This window comes from Thermothelomyces thermophilus, chromosome 1, assembly GCF_000226095.1.
Source record: "Thermothelomyces thermophilus ATCC 42464 chromosome 1, complete sequence".
NCBI classification, from domain to species: domain Eukaryota; kingdom Fungi; phylum Ascomycota; class Sordariomycetes; order Sordariales; family Chaetomiaceae; genus Thermothelomyces; species Thermothelomyces thermophilus.
Window position 1 is genome coordinate 3,653,431 of NC_016472.1, and position 20,286 is coordinate 3,673,716.

The 20,286-nt window shown below is 57.7% G+C and overlaps 5 protein-coding genes across 5 annotated transcripts; 2 read left to right on the forward strand and 3 right to left on the reverse strand.

Moving 5' to 3' along the window:
• Positions 1–470: 470 nt before the first annotated feature.
• Positions 471–4,178, forward strand: MYCTH_2295942 (uncharacterized protein). Its single transcript, XM_003659167.1, has 3 exons — positions 471–1,145; positions 1,223–2,060; positions 2,113–4,178. Exons 1-3 carry the CDS (start codon positions 651–653, stop codon positions 3,966–3,968), a joined length of 3,189 nt encoding a protein of 1,062 aa, XP_003659215.1. The 5' UTR covers positions 471–650; the 3' UTR covers positions 3,969–4,178.
• Positions 4,179–4,231: 53 nt separating this feature from the next.
• MYCTH_2295945 (uncharacterized protein) lies at positions 4,232–5,646 on the reverse strand. Its single transcript, XM_003659168.1, has 3 exons — positions 5,335–5,646; positions 4,441–5,195; positions 4,232–4,387 (listed from the first exon to the last, which is right to left on the reverse strand). Exons 1-3 carry the CDS (start codon positions 5,506–5,508, stop codon positions 4,381–4,383), a joined length of 936 nt encoding a protein of 311 aa, XP_003659216.1. The 5' UTR covers positions 5,509–5,646; the 3' UTR covers positions 4,232–4,380.
• A 407-nt stretch (positions 5,647–6,053) lies between these two features.
• On the forward strand, positions 6,054–8,227 carry MYCTH_2295948 (uncharacterized protein). Its single transcript, XM_003659169.1, has 2 exons — positions 6,054–7,630; positions 7,747–8,227. Exons 1-2 carry the CDS (start codon positions 6,321–6,323, stop codon positions 8,075–8,077), a joined length of 1,641 nt encoding a protein of 546 aa, XP_003659217.1. The 5' UTR covers positions 6,054–6,320; the 3' UTR covers positions 8,078–8,227.
• A 102-nt stretch (positions 8,228–8,329) lies between these two features.
• On the reverse strand, positions 8,330–10,905 carry MYCTH_2088290 (uncharacterized protein). Its single transcript, XM_003659170.1, has 5 exons — positions 10,765–10,905; positions 10,366–10,539; positions 10,231–10,300; positions 9,329–10,159; positions 8,330–9,261 (listed from the first exon to the last, which is right to left on the reverse strand). Exons 2-5 carry the CDS (start codon positions 10,399–10,401, stop codon positions 8,948–8,950), a joined length of 1,251 nt encoding a protein of 416 aa, XP_003659218.1. The 5' UTR covers positions 10,402–10,539; positions 10,765–10,905; the 3' UTR covers positions 8,330–8,947.
• Positions 10,906–12,012: 1,107 nt separating this feature from the next.
• MYCTH_2295952 (uncharacterized protein) lies at positions 12,013–18,288 on the reverse strand. Its single transcript, XM_003659171.1, has 4 exons — positions 17,150–18,288; positions 16,587–17,070; positions 14,494–16,393; positions 12,013–14,433 (listed from the first exon to the last, which is right to left on the reverse strand). The coding sequence occupies exons 1-4, from the start codon at positions 18,015–18,017 to the stop codon at positions 12,400–12,402; spliced, it is 5,286 nt and encodes a 1,761-aa protein (XP_003659219.1). The 5' UTR covers positions 18,018–18,288; the 3' UTR covers positions 12,013–12,399.
• Between the last annotated feature and the right edge of the window lie 1,998 nt (positions 18,289–20,286).

Below are 20,286 nucleotides of genomic sequence, written 5' to 3' on the forward strand. Positions count from 1 at the left end.
CGAATGATCCGTATAGCTCTTGGTTTAGCCCAGGTTATTCGGAGTTTGAAATATCTGCCCTTTCGGACTTTTCCAGTCGCCAGCTGAATTTCCAGCCGCCACCGAGCAGTTGAGCATTAGGAGTCGCTCATGAGGTTCTCTGCCGCGCGCACCCCAATACTTTAATGGAAACAAATCCGTCTGATCGAGATCGAAAAGGGCCTAGTAATTTATTTTAGCGCGTTGAAAACTGCAAACCTTACCTGGTACCTACAACATTGGTGCATAATCCGTACACACAGTATTACCAACCTGCGGGCTGTGACGAGGAAGCCCGACTCGTGGAGAGTTTATTAGGAAAAGAAAAGTTCCGGGCTCGGGCTGGGTCCGTGACCGAACCGAGCAAACCTACCGCTGCACGCATAACCCTAACCCTAATTAGGTATGTTCAAGGTACTTAGCTACCCTTGTGGGGCAACCTGTATGCCGAGCTCATTCTTTCTCTTCCCATGTTCCAGACTTCTCTTCCTTCCCGTGACCAAGAGTGGTCGCGTCTACTCCGTTTTCTTGCCTGGGTATCCGTGACCGGGAGAATCTCGACGGAACAGGGGATAACTACGTCACCCCGTCGCTAGATCCCGGTGTTGGACCGACCTAACAGGCCATAATTGATGCTGTGGCCGCGCTCGAAGCCGGTCCCGCGGCTCCGAATCGCGCGTCTGGGCCCTTCTGGATCACTCCCGCGGTCTGGTCCCGCCACCGTCGGGCGCTCTGGCACGCCGACTGCAACTACGGCCTCAATCCTGCTCCCACCTGACGGCCATCGTGGCTTCGCTAGCCTGCTCGGCGCTCGATTCCGCTCGCGGCCACCATCCCCGCAGCTGGACCAGGTTCGCGGCAAGAAGACGAGGACGGTGGTCAAGTTGGACGAGTTGCCCCAAGGCTTTGTCGCACCATCAGAGCCGCTCCCTCCCGACGAGGATGAGCCCGCATACCCAACCGTGGTGCTGCAGGCGCGCCGCAACATGCAAAAGTTTGACAATTGCGTGCTGCTCACGCGCGTCGGCGGCTTCTACGAGTTGTATCTGGACCAGGCCGAAGAGTATGGCCCTCTCCTCAACCTCAAGGTAGCCCAGAAAAAGACGAGCGTCGGCCCAGTCCCAATGGTATTGTCCCGCGTCCGCACCATGCCGCCGTTCTTTGTTGATCTATTTTGTGGTCTGATGGGTTCTGTTGTTCCCAGGCCGGATTCCCCTTCTTCCAGCTGGACCGTTTCCTCAAGATACTCGTCCAGGACTTCAATCGCCACGTAGCCATTGCCGAGGAATTCCCAAATGACCCTTCGGAGAAGGTCAAGTCCGGCGGTCTGATGCACAATCGCAAGGTAACCCGTATCGTCACGCCGGGCACCCTGATCGACGAGAACTTCATGGATCCCTATGCACCCAACTATGTCATGGCCATCTACCTGCCCGACCCGGTGGCGTCGGATCATGTGAGCCACCGAGACGGCCCACGTCCCACGGCAGCGTCAGAGCCCGCCATTGAAGCCCCGGCCCGGCTGGGCCTGGCGTGGCTGGATCTGTCAACGGGCTGCTTCTTCACCCAGCCCACCACGCTCCCCGCGCTCGGCTCCGTCCTTTCTCGGGAAGCTCCGCGGGAGATAGTCCTTGACAAGGTGCTAGAGTCTGATCAGAACCATTCGCTCTTGTCTGTCCTCCGGGAGGAGAGGTACCCCGTGACATACTCGGCCCGGGGGGAGCTGAGGCAGCTTTCCGACTGGGCGCCGATGCTGGAGTCGGAGATACCCGCCCAAACAGTCGAAAACTTCACAGACTGCGAAGTGCAAGCGGGGAATATCCTGCTGAACTACGTCATGGACCGCCTTCAGGGGTTGAGCGTGAAGCTGCAGCCGCCCATGCGTCACGAGAGCATGCATATCATGAATATTGACAAGAACACCATGCGCTCCCTGGAAATCAAGCAGACTATCAGGGACGGCGCCTTCAGGGGAAGCTTACTGCATGCTATCAGAAGAACAGTGACCAAGAGTGGAGCCAGGCTTCTCAACGAGTGGCTCAGTACGTCGCACTTTCTAATGGAGGGCCGGGATCCTGGGCTGACCTTCCACAGGCGCTCCGTCAACTTCGCTAGAGGTCATCAACTTCCGGCTAGATCTAGTCTCCCGCTTCATCCAAGATGAGGACCTCCGAGACGCCATCGTCGTCCTCCTTCGCAGAAGTCATGATTCTCAGCGTCTCTCTCAGAAGTTCGCGCTCAACCGGGGTGACGCAGACGACCTCCTACGTCTGGCCAACACCATCAAGGCCACAGAAGACATAGTCAATCTTTTGAAGACGGCCGTTCGATCCCAGACGGCCGGCGGGCCAGAGAAAGACTGCCTCTCCGCCATGGTGGATCGCATCAGCCTCGACCAGCCCCTGAAACTCGCCAAACAGATCCGCGACGCCATCGACGAGGAAGGGCTGGTCCAGCAGCACGAGATTGAGGACAGCAACGCAGGCGAGATGATGGCGCTCGCCCAGGAGATCGTCAAGACCGAAGGGACCGAACAAGACAGCACGATCCTCCCCAAGGGAGCCGCGGCCAAGACGGCCAGGAAGAAGACCGCCTCCATCCGGGACCACTACGGCGAGGACAATGAAGTCTGGATCATGAAACCCGGCGCCTCGGCCCTTCTCTCGCGCCTGCACGGCCAGCTCGCCGCTCTCCGTCAGGAGAAGGACCAGCTGACCGAGACCCTCCGCGCGCGCCTCAACGCAGCCTCCCTCACCCTCCGCTGGACGCCCGGCCTAGGCCACATCTGCCACGTCAAGGGCAAGGATGCGCGGAGCGCCCCGTCTAGCGGTAGCGACTCGGGGCCGTTCCGTACCCTCTCATCCAGCCGGTCGACGCGCTCCTTCCACCAGCCCGAATGGACTGTCCTCGGCGAGGCCCTCGACAAGCTCCGCCTCCAGATCCGCGGCGAGGAGCAGCGCGTGTTCGCCTCGCTGCGTGCTCGCGTGGTCAAGAACCTCGTCAAGCTGCGGCGCAACGCCCTCGTGCTCGACGAGCTCGACATCGCCACCTCCTTTGCCCGCCTCGCTGTCGAGCAGCGCCTCGTCCGGCCCATCCTGACCAACACCCGGCAGACCATTATCGTCGGCGGGCGGCATCCGACCGTCGAAGGCGGGCTGGCCGAGCAAGGGCGGACGTTTCAGAAGAACGATCTCTTCCTCGGCGCCGCCGCACCATCGGGGGTAGGCCAACAACAACAACAACAACAAGAAGGGCAGCAAGACGCGGGAGGGCATGGCCGTGTCTGGCTCATCACCGGTCCCAACATGGCGGGCAAATCGACCTTCCTGCGACAGAATGCACTCATCACCATCCTGGCGCAGATCGGGTGCTACGTGCCGGCCGACTATGCCTCCGTCGGGATCGTCGACGCCATCTTCAGCCGGGTCGGGTCGGCGGACAACCTGTTCCAGGACCAGAGCACCTTCATGGTGGAGATGCTCGAGACGGCCGCCATTCTGCGGCAGGCGACGCCGCGATCTCTCGTCATCATGGACGAGGTCGGTCGCGGAACGACGCCCGAGGATGGCACGGCCGTCGCCTTCGCCGCACTACACCACTTAGTGCGAGTCAACAAGTGCCGCGCTCTATTCGCGACGCATTTCCACGGCATCGCAGACTTGGTGGGAAAAGAGGGCTTGGGGATCGCAAACGGGGGTCCTGACGGGACGGTTGACACGTACTGTACGGACGTGGAAGAGGATGAGCAGGGTGGGTTTGTCTACGTTCACAAGCTGCGCAAGGGAGTCAATAGGCAAAGTCACGCACTCAAGGTAGCACGGCTGGCTGGGCTTCCAGAACAGGCGGTACAGGTCGCCCAGCAGGTGTTGCAGGAATCAGGCGTCGAGATATCACTGAGAAAGGGCGAGCCCGCAATGGCTGCGTCATCAGCAGCAGCAGTGGTAGGATGATTCGGGAGATGGGGGGACTTCACTGTATATTTAATCAGCCTCGATACCCCATAGAATGAATGCATGTATCTCTTATCAAGGAGAGGAAGATGTGCCTCATAAGTTGTGATGGGTTTGTCATCAAGGGTGTTCAGGGTTAAAAAGCTCTTTGATCATTTTGCATAATCATCGACAGGTCGGAGGATCGGAAAAGGGAAGAGAAGGACTAACCTGAGCAGACACAATGGGAGGGTAACACCTGTCAAAGCACATGCGATGGCAAAAAGCACGTCCAGGATGTTGACCATCAGACAGGAAATGTTTTATTTGAGCAGCAACCGGTCTATGTAGCCATGGATGAAGGTCCAGCGAGCCTCTGCCTGACCACAACCAAGATTGCCAGCCCATCAACATCGTCATCGGGTCAGGGTATTTAGTCGCTATTGGCCACGTTAGCACTTGATTCGTCGGACGGAGGAGCAGGTTCACGAACAAGAGACCGCCGAAGCCCTCGTCCTCGGAGTCCTCCTTCTCAGACTCCTCCTTCTTCTCCTCAACCTTGGTCTCGGTAGCAGCGGCCTGAGCGACAGGAGCAGCAGCCGCGTACGCCTCGGGGTTGGCGATGCGGTCCTTGAGCTCCTCAATCTCGGGCCAAGAATATTCGGTCTCGACGGCGATGGCCAGGACCTTCTTGTAGGCGTTGACAACCGAGTGAATGACGGACGGGAGGGTCGGGAAGTTGAGGGCCAGCGAGATGGCGGCAACAGTGTTGATGGCCGACGAGAAAGACTTCAGAAGCTGCTCCTCGCCGACGTCGAGAACGCTCGCGGGGAAGGTGTTGCCGTGGTCGTAGACCTGGGCGATGCCCATGCCGTAGGTGAAGGGAGAGATGTTGAGCATGTTGAGCAGGGTAGCCTCGGAGGGGCCGACCTTGGCACCGGCCTCGACGAGCTTGAGGTCGCTCGTGATTTCAATGGTACCACGGGCGATCTTAGTCGGGACGCCGAGGGCCTGGAAGAAGGAAGTCTTGCCGGGTTCCATGCCGGTGTTGCCAGCAGGCACCCACACGTCGACCGGGGCAATAGCGCCGGCACGGGCGGGGGCGGCGACCTTGTTGGCCAGGATCTTGTCACGGACCTCCTTAAGGTCACCGTTGGTGAAGACGAAGCCGATGTTGCCCTTGACGAACGGCAGCAGGCGCTCGTACTCGGGGGCGTCGGCGATGAAGGTCTTGAGCGCACGGCGGACCTGTTACATGATGCAACGGTCAGAATCGTGCGAACGACCGAGGCGGCAAAACCGGGGAGCATAAGGGGGCAAAAAAAAAAAAAAAAAGAAAAGAAAAAGAAGAAAAAGAAGATAGCGTGAGGGCCCAGAATCTGCTTACCATGGTGTTCTTGCCCATCAGGACAACGCCAGTACCACGGAGGGCCTGGCGAATCTCGTGCATCTGCTGCGACGAGACATTGTCGACCGAGACGATGAAGATGGAGTGGTACTCCTCCAACAAGCCCTTCAGCTTGTCGAAGTAGCCGGCCTTGTTTCCTGATTTGCCCCCCATATCTTCTTTTGTTTATGAAGGCAGGATGTTTAAGGGCGATGGTTTTGTAATTGAGGAAACAAGAGTTGAGAGGTCGCGAGGTTGCTTGCAAAAGTTTCCTGAAGCAGAATGGAGGTTCGGAATTTCACACAATTGCCCTGCGGCTGCTGTGGGGGTTGTCGCGTAGGGTTAGGTGGGTCGACCAATAAGGGGTGCGAGTGCGGATTACTATGCAGGCCCACTCCTCGCGTGGAGCTCAGAGGCCAGCTTTAGAAGATGTGGCTCAGTCAAGCCTGCCGTCGTCAGACATCCGCCGTACTAGTAAGTTACCGAAGTGTTTGACGTTGAGAAAGAACGGCCCTGAGAACCGTGCAAGGAACGTGAAGGGAAGACAGCTGGAAAACTACATGCCGAATCTTAAGATGCGTGGAAATCAATTTATTCTAGATCTTAATATCATCAAGTTCTCCCTTCTCCCAGCCATACCCGTTGCCTTGAGAGAGACAGCCACATGTGGCTTGATTACAACAAATTTCTTACCATAGTACAAGTCGAGCACAACTACTGCCGCATTCACTCAGTCGCTCAGTTGAAACATTGAGCGCAAGTCGGGGGTATGTTCACTTCCTTGCCTCGTGGTTTACTAAAGAACTCTCAACTAACTTCCTACAGTGTGCACTGATGAGAAAACCACACCTCAGCCCTAAGTTCCGGTTTCGCAGTTCTCTCGTTGCATCATCACCTAATCCGTCTTCTCAGGATCCGTCTTCTCAGGATCCGTCTTCTCAGGATCCGTCTTCTCAGAATCCGTCTTCTGAGGCCCAGCATCCATGATGATCCTCCCCTTTCACCTCGTCAAGGTTTGCGGTGGCGTCATCTTCGCCGCACAGGGGTGCGACATCCACTCCTTCAACTCAGACTTCAAGCACATCTCAACATGGAAGTACCCGGTCCAAAACCCCAATGAGTCGAGCGGCGCGTCAAAAGATGCTCCTCAAGACTCACCGGCGCCAGAGGAGCCGCCTACCAAGCGGAGGAAAGTCGAGTCTGGGGCTGGTTCGGAAGCATCCGTTAAGGACCTTGACCAGGGTGCCGGTTCGGAGAACGGGCGGCCGAAGAGCAAGAAGGCTGCCCAGTACGACGTTCCTGCCAACGAGCGACCCTTCGTGCAGGGACTTTACGCCACCGCGGATGGCCGACACCTCATAGCCATCACGGGCTCCGACAAGACCATCTGGGTCTTTGAGCACGACGGTGCAGGAAATCTGAAGCAGCGCAGCCAGCGGCAAGTCGCCCCTTGGTCCGTCCACACAATCTTTCATGGCTCGCCGCTAACAACTTCTCCCAGAGCGATGCCCAAACGCCCCTGCTCTCTCACTCTCACCCGGGACAACCGCACCATCCTCTCCGCCGACAAGTTCGGCGACGTCTACGCCCTCCCCTTGGTCCCATCACCCACCGCCACCCCTTCACCTGCCCCTGCCACCCAACCCCCCTCCCGGTGCAGCACCCCCTCCACCCCAGCAGCCGCTTACAAGCCGCAGGCGACGGAGCTCACCGTGCACACCAAACGCAACCTAAAGGCTCTCGAGAACCAAAAGATCTCCCTCGACCGCAAGGCCAGGCAGCAGGAACAGGAGCAGCAAGCCCCGCAGCGGCCACAGTTCGAGCACACCCTCCTGCTCGGCCACGTCTCCATGCTTACGGCCATCTGCGTCGGCGTCGCCGCTGCCTCCACCACTACCACCACCACCAATACCACTTCTGGCGCTTCTTCTGCGGGGCAGGACGAGGCAAGGGTGCGGGAGTACATCATCACGGCCGACCGGGACGAGCACATCCGCGTCTCGCGCGGCATTCCGCAGGCGCACGTCATCGAGGGATACTGCCTAGGCCACGAGGACTTCGTGAGCCGTTTGTGCGTGGCGCCTGGAGGCAAGGAGGACATCCTGATCTCCGGGGGCGGGGACGATTACCTGTTCGTCTGGGACTGGGCGAGATGCCGGTTACTTGGCAAGGCTGGCGTGCTAGAGCATGTGAAGGGTGTCGTCGCAGGCGAGGAGGGGGCGAACAAGGTCGCCGTGACGCGGGTGTTTGCGTGCCGGTGGGAGGGCGGGGTCGGCGTTTTTGTTATCGTTGAGCGGTAAGCGTTTTTCTTTTCTCTCTCCCTCTCTCTCTTCGACGGCGGTCTCCCTCAGCCCCCCCGCAGAACGGCGACTTGCCGGGTTGACAAGGGTTCTTCTGACATATCTTCTGCAGCGTTCCCGCCCTCTTCCGCTACGGACTCCTTGGGGACAATACCCTAGTACACCGCGAGACCATTCCGCTACCAGGTAACCCGCTCGACGTAGACGCTTTTGATATTGGGGGCGCCTCGCCGCGCCTTCTTGTTGCGCTCCACCCAAAGACCTCTACCGAGGTTGGCAGCAGCTCATCGCTGGTTGCGCTGGACAAGGAAGAGGCGGGCTGGCGGCAGACCCCCCTGGTCGACAGCCTAGCTACTGGCAGTAGCAGCGACATCAGTGAAACCGAGTTACAGAAGATTCTATATTCAACTGAGAGTCTTCGTAAGCTCTCGGACTTTGATTGAGCGCTTAGGTTACTGAACAAAACGAGAATCGTCCTGACCGTGAACCCCACCCCGTGGTGACGGCGATAGAGGCGCCTAAAGTGTAACGTCGTTTTCCCGGCTCAGAAACAATAGCCCAGGGAAAAAGAGTAACTGGACGATAATGGAAACGAAATCCGTGAGGCCATGGCATCTACTGCTGCGGCATGATATTCCTTCGCCCTTTCTAAGTGGCGCTGTATGTCTTATCTCATGCATGAACTGACAACTGTTGGAGGTGACCTGTCTAATGCAATCGCAAGATTCATCTTGGCCTACCATCACGAAATAATTCCTCGAGGGGGGGGACGGGTCAGACGAGATCTGTCGGCCTGATTCACCGCCAGACTAAATCGACGCAATCGAAGATTCCCGAGACACCCAAGCACAAGAACAAGCGACTTCCATAATGCCCGGTCCATTCGCTCAAAAAGAAAAACAGGAGAGATCCAGGCAGCAGAGCGAGCCGCCGGCCCAGGAAAGCCAAAAAATGCCTCTATCCTCTCGAAAACGCCGCCTTGCCAAGAGTGTTTGCGAGGTGCCAAATAAACATGATAAAATGAGCCCTGAAGAAACCCTTCATGCATGCCAGAGAAAGACACTCTATGCTTTCCCCTTTGGTTCGTTTCCTGGGGTATTTTCCGTATCCCTCTCCACCCTCCATCCCCTCTCCCCTGCCCACCGCTTCGCACCTCGTATCTCATTAATCCATGGACCCGCCACACGCATCTCGATTAAAGCAGAGATGTCGCAACAAGCGTGTCATGTTCGTTGATTGCCCGTCAATCTCTGAAGAATGACGCGCACACAATATACCATATGCATTTGCGCCTGGTGTTCAGTTTACATCGTTTACTGAGATGTGCACTGCACACGCTCGCCACCCTGGTGCTCGTGCTCTTGATCTTCGTCCTCCTCCATGGCGCCGTTGAAGCCTCTTGCGGAGGCATCAACATCTTCCAGATCGGCAGGCTCTGTCATGGCCTCGGCCGGAGGTGTGTTGACGAAATCGGGAGACGGGAGGAACTTCCGGAGGGCCTCAAATGCAACCGGGTCGTTGGTCCAGTTCTTCTCGGGGAACTTGACAGAGAACTGGATGTACATGTTGCCGAAGGTGTGATGGCGCGGGGCCGGCATACCTTGCCCGCGGATCATCTTCACGGTGCCTGCGATGAAAAGTTAGCCACGAAATCAGGGACCCGAGAAAAAAAAAGGCGCCAGTCGCAAACTTACCAGGAGCAATCGCCTCGCCGGGGAGAATTTCGACGCTCAACCACCGATCATCGAGGTGCTCGATAAAAATGGTACCGCCAGCCAGTGCAGTGACCAGATCGATCTCTGCCTGGTAGATGAGGTCGTCATCCCTGCGGGTGAAGCGAGGATGGGGCTTCTGTTCGATTTGGAAGACAACGTCACCAGCCAGGATGCCAGGTGCTTGGTCGCCCTCGCCGCGAAACTCGACCTTGGTCCCGCTTCGGACACCACGGTCGACATGGACGTGGAGGACCTTACGGTCGACCACCGTCTTCTTGCCGAAGCACTGCTTGCAACGATCCTTGTCCCTGACAATCTCACCCTCGCCGTTGCAGTCCGGGCACACTGTCTGGAAGCGCTGAATCATGGGGCCCATCTGCCGCATCATCGTCTTCATACCGTGGCCGTCGCATCCGCTGCACTTCCGGACAGCACCTTCCTTGCCGCCGCGGCCCTCGCACTTGGGGCAGATGATGGAGCGCTGAAGGGCCAGCTTGGAAACCTTGCCGCGGTAAATATCCTCAAGCGAGACGTGGTGAACGTGGTGGATCGTCTTGGCCTTTGCAGGGCCGCGCGGGTGGTTCATCCCGCCGAACATGCCGCCAAAACCACCCCCAAGGCCACTGCCGCCGAAGAACTGGGCGAAGAGGTCCTCAGCAGCCATGCCGCCGCCACCGCCAGCACCGCCTTCCAGACCTGCTTCGCCATATTGATCATATATCTGCCGTTTCTGCGGGTCGCTCAAGATCTCGTACGCATGGCTTATTTCCTTGAATTTTTGCTCAGCAGCTGGGTTGTTGTGGTTCTTGTCTGGTACAGGTTAATACGGGCACCGACCCAGGCACAGAACAATAAAGGAATCGACAGTGGCAGAGACATACCAGGGTGGAACTTGAGGGCGCCTGTCTTGTATGCCTTCTTCAACTCCTGTTCTGTGGCATTTGGCGAAACCTGGTGCGGCGCGTTAGCAAATCAGCTCAGTCAAGGAGCATGAACGGCAATGGTGGTGCACATACGCCAAGGACGTCGTAGAGTTTCGTCTCCCTAACCATCTTGTCGGTTTACCCTGTAAGAGGGCTGTGCGGTTTTGATTCGTTTTCGCGAGGCTGCCGTGATCGGTCGGGACCTGACGCGGAGCCGGGGAGGGGGGGATAATTGTTGGGGAAACCGAAGAGTCGGAACCTTGAAGTCTTTGGAATTAGATGAGGGTTAGTGATACGATTCCGGAAATGAAACAAAAAAAGCAACAGAAAAAAAAAGAACGCGAAGTTCCGCGAAAAAAAAAAAGTAGGCTGCCCGAGAGGCCTAGTAGTGGGGGTTGAAAGGTAATCTCGGGCGTTGGCGCAGGAGAAAGGTCTGGAGGATTCTGCCGGGTCTCGGGGGAAAAGAAAGGCAGGCAAGAGGCGGCGACCTACCAAGAACTGGAACCGCACTTTCTAATCACCGCAAAGCCTCGGTATTCTTCGTCAGGAGATCAGCTGGAAATCGAACCTATCGAGTTCTTGAATTTTCGGGAAGACGATTGTCCAGCAGGGGGGCACAGGCGAGCGGCAACCAAGAATTTCTGGCCTGCTTATAAAAGTGCATTTGCGCAGAGGGAGGCTGAAATTCTTGGGTTTCCAACCGAACTCGCCGCCTTCCTTCGCGGACCATTCAGCCCCTCCCGATGGAAATCCATCGAAGACTCTGGAGTGTGGCTTGTGGTAATAACAGGGTACCAGATTTGTGCGCTATGTGCACACCGGTTTCCGGGTAATTCGCTAGCCCGGCCTTCAAACGCCAAGCCAGGCAGATACACATGGAATTCAGATCTCTTAAGGCGTGCCCCACTACACTAGCTGTGGCTTGCGGTTCGGTGGAGCCAGTTTCAGGAGCTGCGCACAGGTTCGGGCTTGGCTTCTAAATTAGCTGCAGAATCCGTCATTCTGAGCGTGCAAAACGGGTACACTCCGGATTGCGGAGGGACATTAACTGCCTGATAAACTTTGCGTTCTGGAACCCTCATTTCGCGTGGACGCCACTACAATGTAAGGTACCTAGGTACCAACGTACAGTATACAACCTCTACTTGTACTCCTTCAGCGTCGGATCAAATTCCCAGGCTTCCTCAACCTGGGAAATTTTCATCAAGCAAACAGTTGCGGATGCGCAAACGATGATAGCGATGCATCAAATGTTCCCGCTTACGGGCCCATTCGACTCGGTGAATCCTCATCATCCTCAGCGTCAGTTCTTGGGATAACGCGCACAGTGCTTGTGAAACCTTTGTATGCCTGAGACGTGTTTATCTATACACTATTTGGAGCGAGGTACTTATCAATGGGACTAATATAATACTGTGTAGTGATGAGATTGTTGGATACATAAGTTACTTTGTTCTTTTCTTAGAGCACATTTGCCCTGTTACTCCTTTCCACTTTAGCGACACAGGTCAGTCGGAACTCTGTCGGCCTATCTATCGGCAGTATGCTGTGACCACCGAGCAATACCAACATATCGCGTACCCTCAGTGATTTATTTCTCAACCCGTGTTGCTCGCCATGCCAAGTACGGACGTATACAGTCTCAGTACCACCCACGTATGATCGCCTTGGATTCCCACCTTTGGGTCGGGTCAATCAAACGTTAACAAATCCTTCATTCAGTAATGATGCCGGAAGTCTTGTGCTTCCACCTATGGCAGCAATGAACAAGAGGACAGGGGAGAGGGAACCCGAAAATCAATTAAGCCAAACAACAGTTCTACACGCTTTTTCCATGCCTTGGCCCTCTAAGTCACACCCCTAGTGATGAAAGCCGATGAGGAAAACGGAACGAAAATACAGTTACTATACAATAGTACCCTAATTTATCCTGGCAACATGGCAGATAGTTGAAAAGGGGGACATTTGGGATCCCATCGGCTGGAACAGACATCGATTGTCCTTAAATCCATAAATTCCAGGGCATTTACCTGGGAAAAAAATAATATAATGACCATGACCAGGATCCCTTCAACGCAGTATGCTAGTAATCAACTTCCGTCCCACCGTTGTTGTTTTCGCTCATCTTCAGGAAAGCAGGTTCCTCAATGACGGGCTTGCACTCGCTCCACTAGCAGGCCTATTCTCCCTGTGCTGGCTGTGCTGGCTATGCTGACTGTGCTGGCTGTGCTGTTGCTGTTGCTGCTGCTGAGGCGGAGGATGCTGTGATGTGGGATGTTGCGGCGGATGCGGCTGCATACCAGACTCATGATGCGCCATTGAAGAAGGCCCGTCTCTCATCGGCGGAGGGGGACCGGGCGGCGGAGGACTCCCATGATGGTGATGTTGCGGGGGTGGGCCGTGGGAATGATGACTCTGATGATGGCTACCCCATTGTCTGAGATAGTTCGGTGGGTGTGGGGCCTCGGCGCCGGCGGAGTGTGCCATCCCAACTGGCGGGATCGGGTTCAAGGGCGGTATGTGGTGCGGGCGTAAATCCGGCGGAGGGTGGCTGTGATGGGGGTGATACGGCCCCGGCGGCCCGTTGGGCGGGGGTGGAGGCGGGCCGTTAGAGCGCCGTGGAGACGGAGGGTGCTGAACGCCGTTAACGAATGGCGGCTGTGCCATGTGCCCGTGGCCGTTCGGCGGCGACTGTGCTGTAGAGTGAGGGATGCTAATCGGCGGCGGCCGGAGATGATTAGGCGGCGCGAGGGGAGGCATGGAAGAAGGCGGTGGGGACGGACCGCCGTTGACTTCGCGAGACGGGTGGAGCGGCGGCGGACCATGGCCAGTCGTTGACCGGTGCCAGTCGTAAGTGCGAGGGGATGCGTAAGCCGCAGGAGGTTGGACCGGTGGTCCCCGAGGCGCTATGGCCGGGGGGAGCGCCGGGGGCGCTACAGGCTGGGTCTGCACGGGAGGTCCAACAGGGTGAGCCATAGGCCCGGGTGCTGGAGCCTGAAGGATGGGGGCCTGCACCGCCGAAGAAGGCCCAGGGGCCGGAGGCCAGCCATATGGTCCTCGATTCGAATGTCTTTGTTCGTCAATCCTAGGTGGCAGGATTGCCGAGGCTGCTTGCGAAGCCTGCCGAGCCGGTTCAGGGGGAGGAGTCGGCTCCCGAGCGGGTACTGAGCGAATCGTTGGCTGCCGGCCCGCCTTCTTGCACTTGTGACATTGGAAGCTGCGCTGCTCAACAAACTTTTGCGCTTCGGAACCAATGCTGCCGCGATAACCGTTCGTGAGCTCTCTTTCCTGCGTCTGGTCGATAGGGTGCCATCTAGGGCTGACGTCGATGCCACACGTCAGGCAAATCTTGCCGCCGGGCTGGAGAGAACTCGGCGCGTCCTCGTGATCACCATGAGCTGTCGCTAGAAGCGATGCCCGCCGATTATGTTGAGTTGTGGTGGATGAAGGTGAGGTCGACATCTTGGACGCAACCGTGATCTGGTTCGCCTTCCTCGCGCAGCCCGTCAAGGTGAGATCGGCTTGTTTGAAGTTTTGCACAAAGAGTTGCAAAGCGTTGGTTCCGTCCTCCGCCACCACCTCGTTCATTCGATAGACCGTGGTTTTGGTCGGCTGATGGTCCTTGCACCAAACGCCAGCGGACATCGCACCACTGTTCCCATTGATGGTGACGATCCGAGACTGGTCCCGCCGAGAGCCCTTGACCGGTGTCAGCTCGAAGCCGAGGATGTAACCGGCCTGGCGAGCGCATTCGACGTGGACGGGCGTGTGGCAGTGGCGGCACTCCACGCACGCGCCGTCGGTCTTCTTGCAGACCTCGCACACTTCCGCGTACGAAGCCCGCGGAATCAGTGGGATACCCTCGCTGGGACTGAGTGCCTTTGCGTTGCCAAACTTGACTTCGGGCGTAAACACGGCGCAGGTGACGTGCACCCAGTTGTTGTCGGCTGTCCGCTTGAGCGGTTCGCGGGGGTTGACAGGACGATTCATCTCTTCCTGCTTCTTTCGGTAGTAGTCGGCCGCTCGCTGGGCATTTTCACGCTCCATCCGCTCCCGCTCCCGTTCCTTCTCCGTCTTCTTCTTGTGAGAGTTGGATATCTTGGGTTGCTCCACAAAATCGTGCGGCGTGAACTCGATGGGGCAGAGGACGCATTTGTAGTGCTAACAGATCCGTAATCAGCGAACCATCACAACTATCTCTCGGCATGGAGGGGCACTCACAATTGACAGTTGGGGATTCTTGTCGTTCAGACACATGTCGCAGGTCCACTTCCCGGGAGCTCGGTTATCGATTACGCCGTAGCAATTGCGGTGCACTGTCAGGCGACACTCTCTGCACGCCAGGTGCTGATCACCCATGGGCTCCATCTCGCCGCAAATGGCACACGGTAGCGTCTTCGGCTTGGGCATCTCGGGGGCAGGCGGTGGCGCCGGGGCTTGCGACGCCTGTTTCTCGGCCTTCTCCTTCTCCTTCTTCTTGGACGTTGGGCCGCCGGCTACGCTGCCCGATTCGGACGGAGTCTTCTCCGATTCCTTGTCGACCAAGCTATTCTTCAACTTCTTCCGCGGTGGCTCCGTGGCGGCGGCCTGGCCGTTCAGGGATGGTGCCGGGGTCGCCGTCGCGTCTTCTTCCGGTGTCGGACTCCGAGTGTTGCTGACCATCTTGTCGATCGCGACCAACTCCCTATACAGATCCTCGTCGACCCTGCGCCTCCAACCACGACCACCCGTCTGCGCAACCTTCTTGGCCAGCTCGTCAACGTCCTCCCACTGGATGGCATACCGCCGCCACAGCTCGGCGCATCGCCTGCAGAGCGCCTGGATGAACTGCTCTTTCTTTTCCTTGTTGGAGTTCTTGCCTCCGTTCTCCGTCACGGGGGTCACGGCGGCAACCGGAGCGCGCCGCCACTTGCGAGACTTCTTGGTGCCGCAGAACTTGCACACGAAGGATTTCTTCTTTTCCCTCGCCTTTTCTGTGTCAAAGGCCGAATCGTCTTGGGCGTCAGCGACATCGTCGGCCAGCTTGTTGGCCGCCGCCTCGGCCTTTTTGGCGTCCTTCTTCCCCTTCCTTCCAGAATAATTGCCCCAAACCTGCTGCCCGCGTTCTGTCTTCTTCCAGGTGTAATAGTAGCGAGTTATGGTTGCAGCACTCAGGGTCTTGACGTGCTTCTTGACGCTGTGCAACTCGGACCCGTACTTGGCTACGGCCTCCTCGAACTTCTTTTGCTCTGCGGGCGTCAGTTCGGGCTCCCCGAAGTCGGCCTTTGGAACTTTGGTGAGCTCCTCGAGGGCCTTCTTCGCGTCAAAGCCGTGGCGGAACAGGAGATCTCTTGCGACGTCCTGGAGGTTGGTGGAGTGCGGCGGCAGCCCGAGCGAGACTGCCATTGACCTGGCCGTGTTCATGTAGTCGTCGAGCTCCTCGCTGGACATGTCCACGCCGCAGTCCTGGGGCGGCTTGAAAAGGAGCGTCGACGTATCGTCGCCGCCCCGCTCAATGTATCCAGGAGGTTCGTCCTGGATCCACTTGGGTCGTTTTTCCTTTTCGATGCGCTCGGCTTCGAGCGCAGCCTGCTGTTCTTTTGTGAGCTTGCCGTTGCCCTTGCCCGACTTCTTGAACTCGAGCGGCTTGACATATTGCACCGGACGACCATACCAAGGGGGCACGACGGCTTGGTGGCGCAGGCCTAGCCGGGTACTCGCCCGGGGGAAGATACGGTCGTCCAGATCAAGGGCGTCTTCCACCTTGCAGTGCATGCCAAAGTACCGGTAAGGCCATAGGCTGGCATGGTAGATCTGCTCGGCGGTCGGCGGTGGGTGCGGGTTCTCCTCGGCCGGGCTGGTGCGGCTAGTGCGACCCGTCTCGGCACCGTCAGCGCCGTCGGCGCCGTCGGCCCCGCCCATGTCCTCGTCCTCATCGTCGAAGCCCTCGTCGTCCTCGCCATCGTTGAGGCGAGAATCCGATATGTTGGGCGTGTGGCGGGCCTCTAGCTTGCGCTCCTGAGCCCGGCTGCATGCGGCGCACGACCAGGCAAAGCCACGGCTCGGCTTTTTCAGCAGGGGTGGCTTGACGCAGTTCATGTGGTACGTGTTTTGGCACACGGCACAGTCCACCGAATCAGTGCTGTCAGGAAGTGGGTGTGTCAGCATCCGGCTCCACTTTGAGCTAGGGACCCGCTTCGCTCGCTCCCGTCTCTCCTCAAATTTCCTCATTGGGTCCCGCTGGTCCCCCCGTTGGGTCCCGCGCCACCCCGCCAAATCACAGGGCTCGGCTGGGTTATTGGTTGGTTGGTTGGGGGTCTGTCTAGGTCACTTACTTCGCGCAGTAGTTGGTGCATCGCTTGCACGTCTTGACCGCACTGGTCAGCTCCTTGCCCCGGCCCTGCTCCGTCAGGACGTATTTCCATCGCTCGTCTAACACCTTCTTGACGTGCTCCGGGACGTTGATGACCTGCCGCGTCGGGATCACCTCGTAGTTCTTTTGGATGTACCGGTCATAGAGCTTCTCGTACCAGAAGCAGTCGGGCGTCTGCTTGTAGGCAGCCATGTCTTCAATCTCGGCCTTGTGCCGGATCTGACACTTCCCGCGCAGCGCCGTCAGGGGGCTGATGTCGGAATGCATCGTGGCGAAAACAAGGCGAGTGTCTTGCACCTTGCGCCCGATGTCCTTGGGCCGGTAGTACCAATTAATGCGCAGCGCGTCAATGGGCTGCGTTGGGTCATTTTTGATGTGCATGAACTCCATGATGCGACCGAGGTAATAGGGCTCACCAGGCGGCTCACACACCAGGTATACATGATCTGCATTGCTGTGTCAAAACTCTTCCGAGACGACATAAGGCGAGAAGGAAGGTTGGGGGGGGGGGGAAGAAACACTCACCATTCACCTCGAGTACCGTGCCGTCGTCTGCAATCATTTTCCCATCTTTCGGGCGGGCCTTGCAGTTTTCAAAGGTGAGCATGTTCGTCTCGCCGTAGCGTGTAAAGCTTGGTTTTCCGTCTCCGCTGCCTTGCCCGGTAGTTCCGAGGCGCTTTTGCAGGGCTGATGAGGATAAGGCGCCGTTCGACCCTGACGGCGTTTGGCTGCCGCTGGCCGTTGACGCTGTGTCGCCAGCCTTGCGCTTCTTTCCCTTTGAGGTGCCGTTTGCCGCGCTGGAGGTGCCATTACCAGTCGTCGTCGTCGTCGACGACGATGATGACGGTGCCGTTGCTGACGACTGGTTGTGATTTGAATGCTGGTCTTTGGTGCCGTTTTGTTGCTTGCCGTCGTCCGGATGTGGCTTTTTTGAGGATCCATTGCCGGAGCGTGGGGCCGTCTGTGACGAATTGGCGGGCGTCGACGTTGACGATGCACCTTGCTGCTTACTGCCGGATTTTTTGGAGTCGTCATCTTTCCGCTGCGGATATGCATCGAAAATGTCCAGGTCAAGATCCTTGTCCTCGGCATAATTTGGGCGAGCCGCGCCGGTGCGGTTCCGCGACCGCGTGCCGTAGGGCGAGGGCTGCGAGCCGGCCGCCGACTGTTTCTCCATGGCCGGTGCTGGTGGCGGCTGTGGAGATTCAGAGTTGGAGGTTGAATTTGGTGTCGGGTCAGAGATGCGCGGCAGGGTAGATGACGGGACGGCACCCGAGCTATTAGACTGCCTGGCCGAGCTTGGTGACCCTGCGCCGTCCTTGACAGACGAGGTGCGACTGCCCGAACCTGCCTGGTCTTCGGACTGGGCCGATGATTGGGATTTTTGAGCCATGATGGGCCAAGAATGGGTGTAAAAAAAATGCCAGACGCCAGACTCGGACCAGGTTTGCTGCTAGTCAGCGAGGGATGAAGGTGAGATGGCGGGCCTGGTCCTCGCTGATGATGAAGAGTGGGAAGATGGCGCAGGCGCCAGGTCGCGTGGAGGAACAGAGGTCACGAAAGAGGAGGATGTGACGCGAGTGGGCCAGGCGATGATGGTCCATAAGACGAAACGGAGGCGGGTCCGACGCCCCCGTGAAAAAAAGGAAGCGGTCTCAGCAGACTCCGCGCGGAGGAGTGGCTCTCGGCGAGGAGGACGCTAGCTGTGGGGGTGGATTAAAAAACCTGCGGGAGGTCGAGACGAGTTGTGGGAGGAGAAAGGTAGGAAGGCCCGCGGGCAAGGCGGATTTAGAAAGATGGTGGTGATGGCGGCTAGCGGAAAAGATATAAACGTGGACCGCGCGGAAGACGAGTAAACGAGCCAAAAGGGGGACGGGCGCGATGAGCGGGCGTAACGGTGAGAGAAACCCGGGCGCGTGGCCTGGATGTCAGGGCCCTAAAAGTCGGGATGGGCGTGGGCAAACACAGCAGCTGCCGGGTTGCATGTGGTTGGGAGATTGGGGCCACCCGAGATTCCGCAAAGTGAGGGAAAAGAGGGAAGAGTGACGGGCAGCAGAGATATGTGGGCAGAAAAGCTAAAGTAAGGTAATAATGGGGACGAGCGAGGAAACGTCAAATGGCAAGGAAGGCAAGGCGAGCTCCAGCAAGGCCAAGGTACATCTCGCGGTACATAATGTACAACAAGTCTTGCCCTCTGGGTCCCGGCATCTCGCTGCAAAGGGCGAGGCAGCGCCTTTTGCGAATTGCGGACGTGTGCCGGGGCCAAATCCCCCCCCCCCCCCCCCCAAACCATTGCTACCTACCTAGGTATGTTCCATTTCCATTCGAGCCTGCCATTCTTCGAAGCACAGCGCGCTCCGGGCGAGTGGGCCGCCTCCTACACTGTGGGGCCACGAAGCACTGTGTCGATATCGATGGCTGCAGGGATTTGCATTCCCGCATCGACCAGATTTCAACGTCTGCGAACCGCCGAGCCACCACTCCGGGAGTTGCTGCTTCTGCATGCGCTCCTTTGGCGCCAAATAAACAACCCACTCCGGTCGCGTTTACTTTTCTCTTCTGCCGGGAAACGATCCGGATGTAGCCCCAGCGATGCCTCGTCCAGCAGCGGGCGCGGAATGAGGTGTTTGGCTGGCGAGCGAGTGGGCGAGCGATGGGCCTTTCCGTGCAGGCCAGCTCTCGGGAGAGAGGGCATGAGTGTGGGGAAAGTAGGTGCAGAAGCTTGGGTGCTGCGGAGAGAAACATGCAGCAAAAACCCGGGTCATGACAAGGCCTTCTTTGAGCTGGCCAGGCAATTGGGGATCTTGAAGAGGCCTCTACTAAGATGTCGGCAGGCCACGGTTTGCTACATCTGCGCGAGTCGCTAAAGGTTCGCGAGAAGAAACGCCGGTTGGGAGTTTGGGAAGTAAAGCCGCAGCGATCATTTAAGGACGTTGTCCGCAGTCTTCGGGACACTGCGGAGTACACCGCGTCCGTTGGTCGTTTACCTGATGAGCAAGGGGAACAGCACACTTGCAGGAGGGCGTAGACGGCAACGGCACCCAAAAATCGTTTCAGTTACCGCGAAACAACCCGGGCGATTCGTTGAGCTCCTCCTAACTTACCTGCAGTGGTGTATGGATTACGGAATAATGCAAGGCAAAAAAGGCATGAACGGGCGAGCGATCGCCCCTGCTTCCTCTCTCATCACGCTGAGCTGCAACAGAACTCCATAAAACACATCAACCCCGGTAAGCCTATTTTCCTTTTGTACGGCAGACAGCGTTTCGCTTTGCGGTTGAATGGAGCTCTCTTTGTCCGGCGGTCAATACCATCGCGGGCTGGTACAGACAAGAAGAGAGGGCACCACGTGGACAGCTCAACGTTCTGAGAGTACCCCCATATCCCTGTCACACTGTGCTTTCTCAGTCAGACTTGGTTCAGCGAAAGTAGCATGACGGCCATGATGTGGGATTCAGACAATGGTTGGAGGGCTACCCTGCAACCGAAAAGAACGCTTAGGCTCCGGCCCAGGCCCGGCGACCCCTTCCCGGGTTTGCATCGTCGGCTCCGCTGTGCCCCTGACATCAGCCCTCACGGTTGTCCATCTTGTTTCTGCTTCGCCTCTTGATGAAGTCTTCACCATGTCGATGAAATGTCTGTATATTCTTCGGTTTTACACA

What these genes read in the sequence shown, in the direction of transcription:
- MYCTH_2295945 (XM_003659168.1), bottom strand. Translation starts at nt 5,508, where the DNA reads ATGGGGGGCAAATCAGGAAACAAGGCCGGCTACTTCGACAAGCTGAAG. An exon ending in TGATGGGCAAGAACACCATG is followed by an intron (nt 5,196 to 5,334) that starts GTAAGCAGATTC and finishes ATCATGTAACAG; the next exon opens with GTCCGCCGTGCGCTCAAGAC.
- MYCTH_2088290 (XM_003659170.1), bottom strand. Translation starts at nt 10,401, where the DNA reads ATGGTTAGGGAGACGAAACTCTACGACGTCCTTGGC. An exon ending in CGCCCTCAAGTTCCACCCTG is followed by an intron (nt 10,160 to 10,230) that starts GTATGTCTCTGC and finishes AACCTGTACCAG; the next exon opens with ACAAGAACCACAACAACCCA. An exon ending in CGGCGAGGCGATTGCTCCTG is followed by an intron (nt 9,262 to 9,328) that starts GTAAGTTTGCGA and finishes TTTTCATCGCAG; the next exon opens with GCACCGTGAAGATGATCCGC.
- MYCTH_2295942 (XM_003659167.1), top strand. Translation starts at nt 651, where the DNA reads ATGCTGTGGCCGCGCTCGAAGCCGGTCCCGCGGCTCCGAATCGCGCGT. An exon ending in GCGTCGGCCCAGTCCCAATG is followed by an intron (nt 1,146 to 1,222) that starts GTATTGTCCCGC and finishes TGTTGTTCCCAG; the next exon opens with GCCGGATTCCCCTTCTTCCA. An exon ending in GCTTCTCAACGAGTGGCTCA is followed by an intron (nt 2,061 to 2,112) that starts GTACGTCGCACT and finishes GACCTTCCACAG; the next exon opens with GCGCTCCGTCAACTTCGCTA.
- MYCTH_2295948 (XM_003659169.1), top strand. Translation starts at nt 6,321, where the DNA reads ATGATCCTCCCCTTTCACCTCGTCAAGGTTTGCGGTGGCGTCATCTTC. An exon ending in GTTTTTGTTATCGTTGAGCG is followed by an intron (nt 7,631 to 7,746) that starts GTAAGCGTTTTT and finishes TATCTTCTGCAG; the next exon opens with CGTTCCCGCCCTCTTCCGCT.
- MYCTH_2295952 (XM_003659171.1), bottom strand. Translation starts at nt 18,017, where the DNA reads ATGGCTCAAAAATCCCAATCATCGGCCCAGTCCGAAGACCAGGCAGGT. An exon ending in CACGGTACTCGAGGTGAATG is followed by an intron (nt 17,071 to 17,149) that starts GTGAGTGTTTCT and finishes ACAGCAATGCAG; the next exon opens with ATCATGTATACCTGGTGTGT. An exon ending in TGCACCAACTACTGCGCGAA is followed by an intron (nt 16,394 to 16,586) that starts GTAAGTGACCTA and finishes ACTTCCTGACAG; the next exon opens with CACTGATTCGGTGGACTGTG.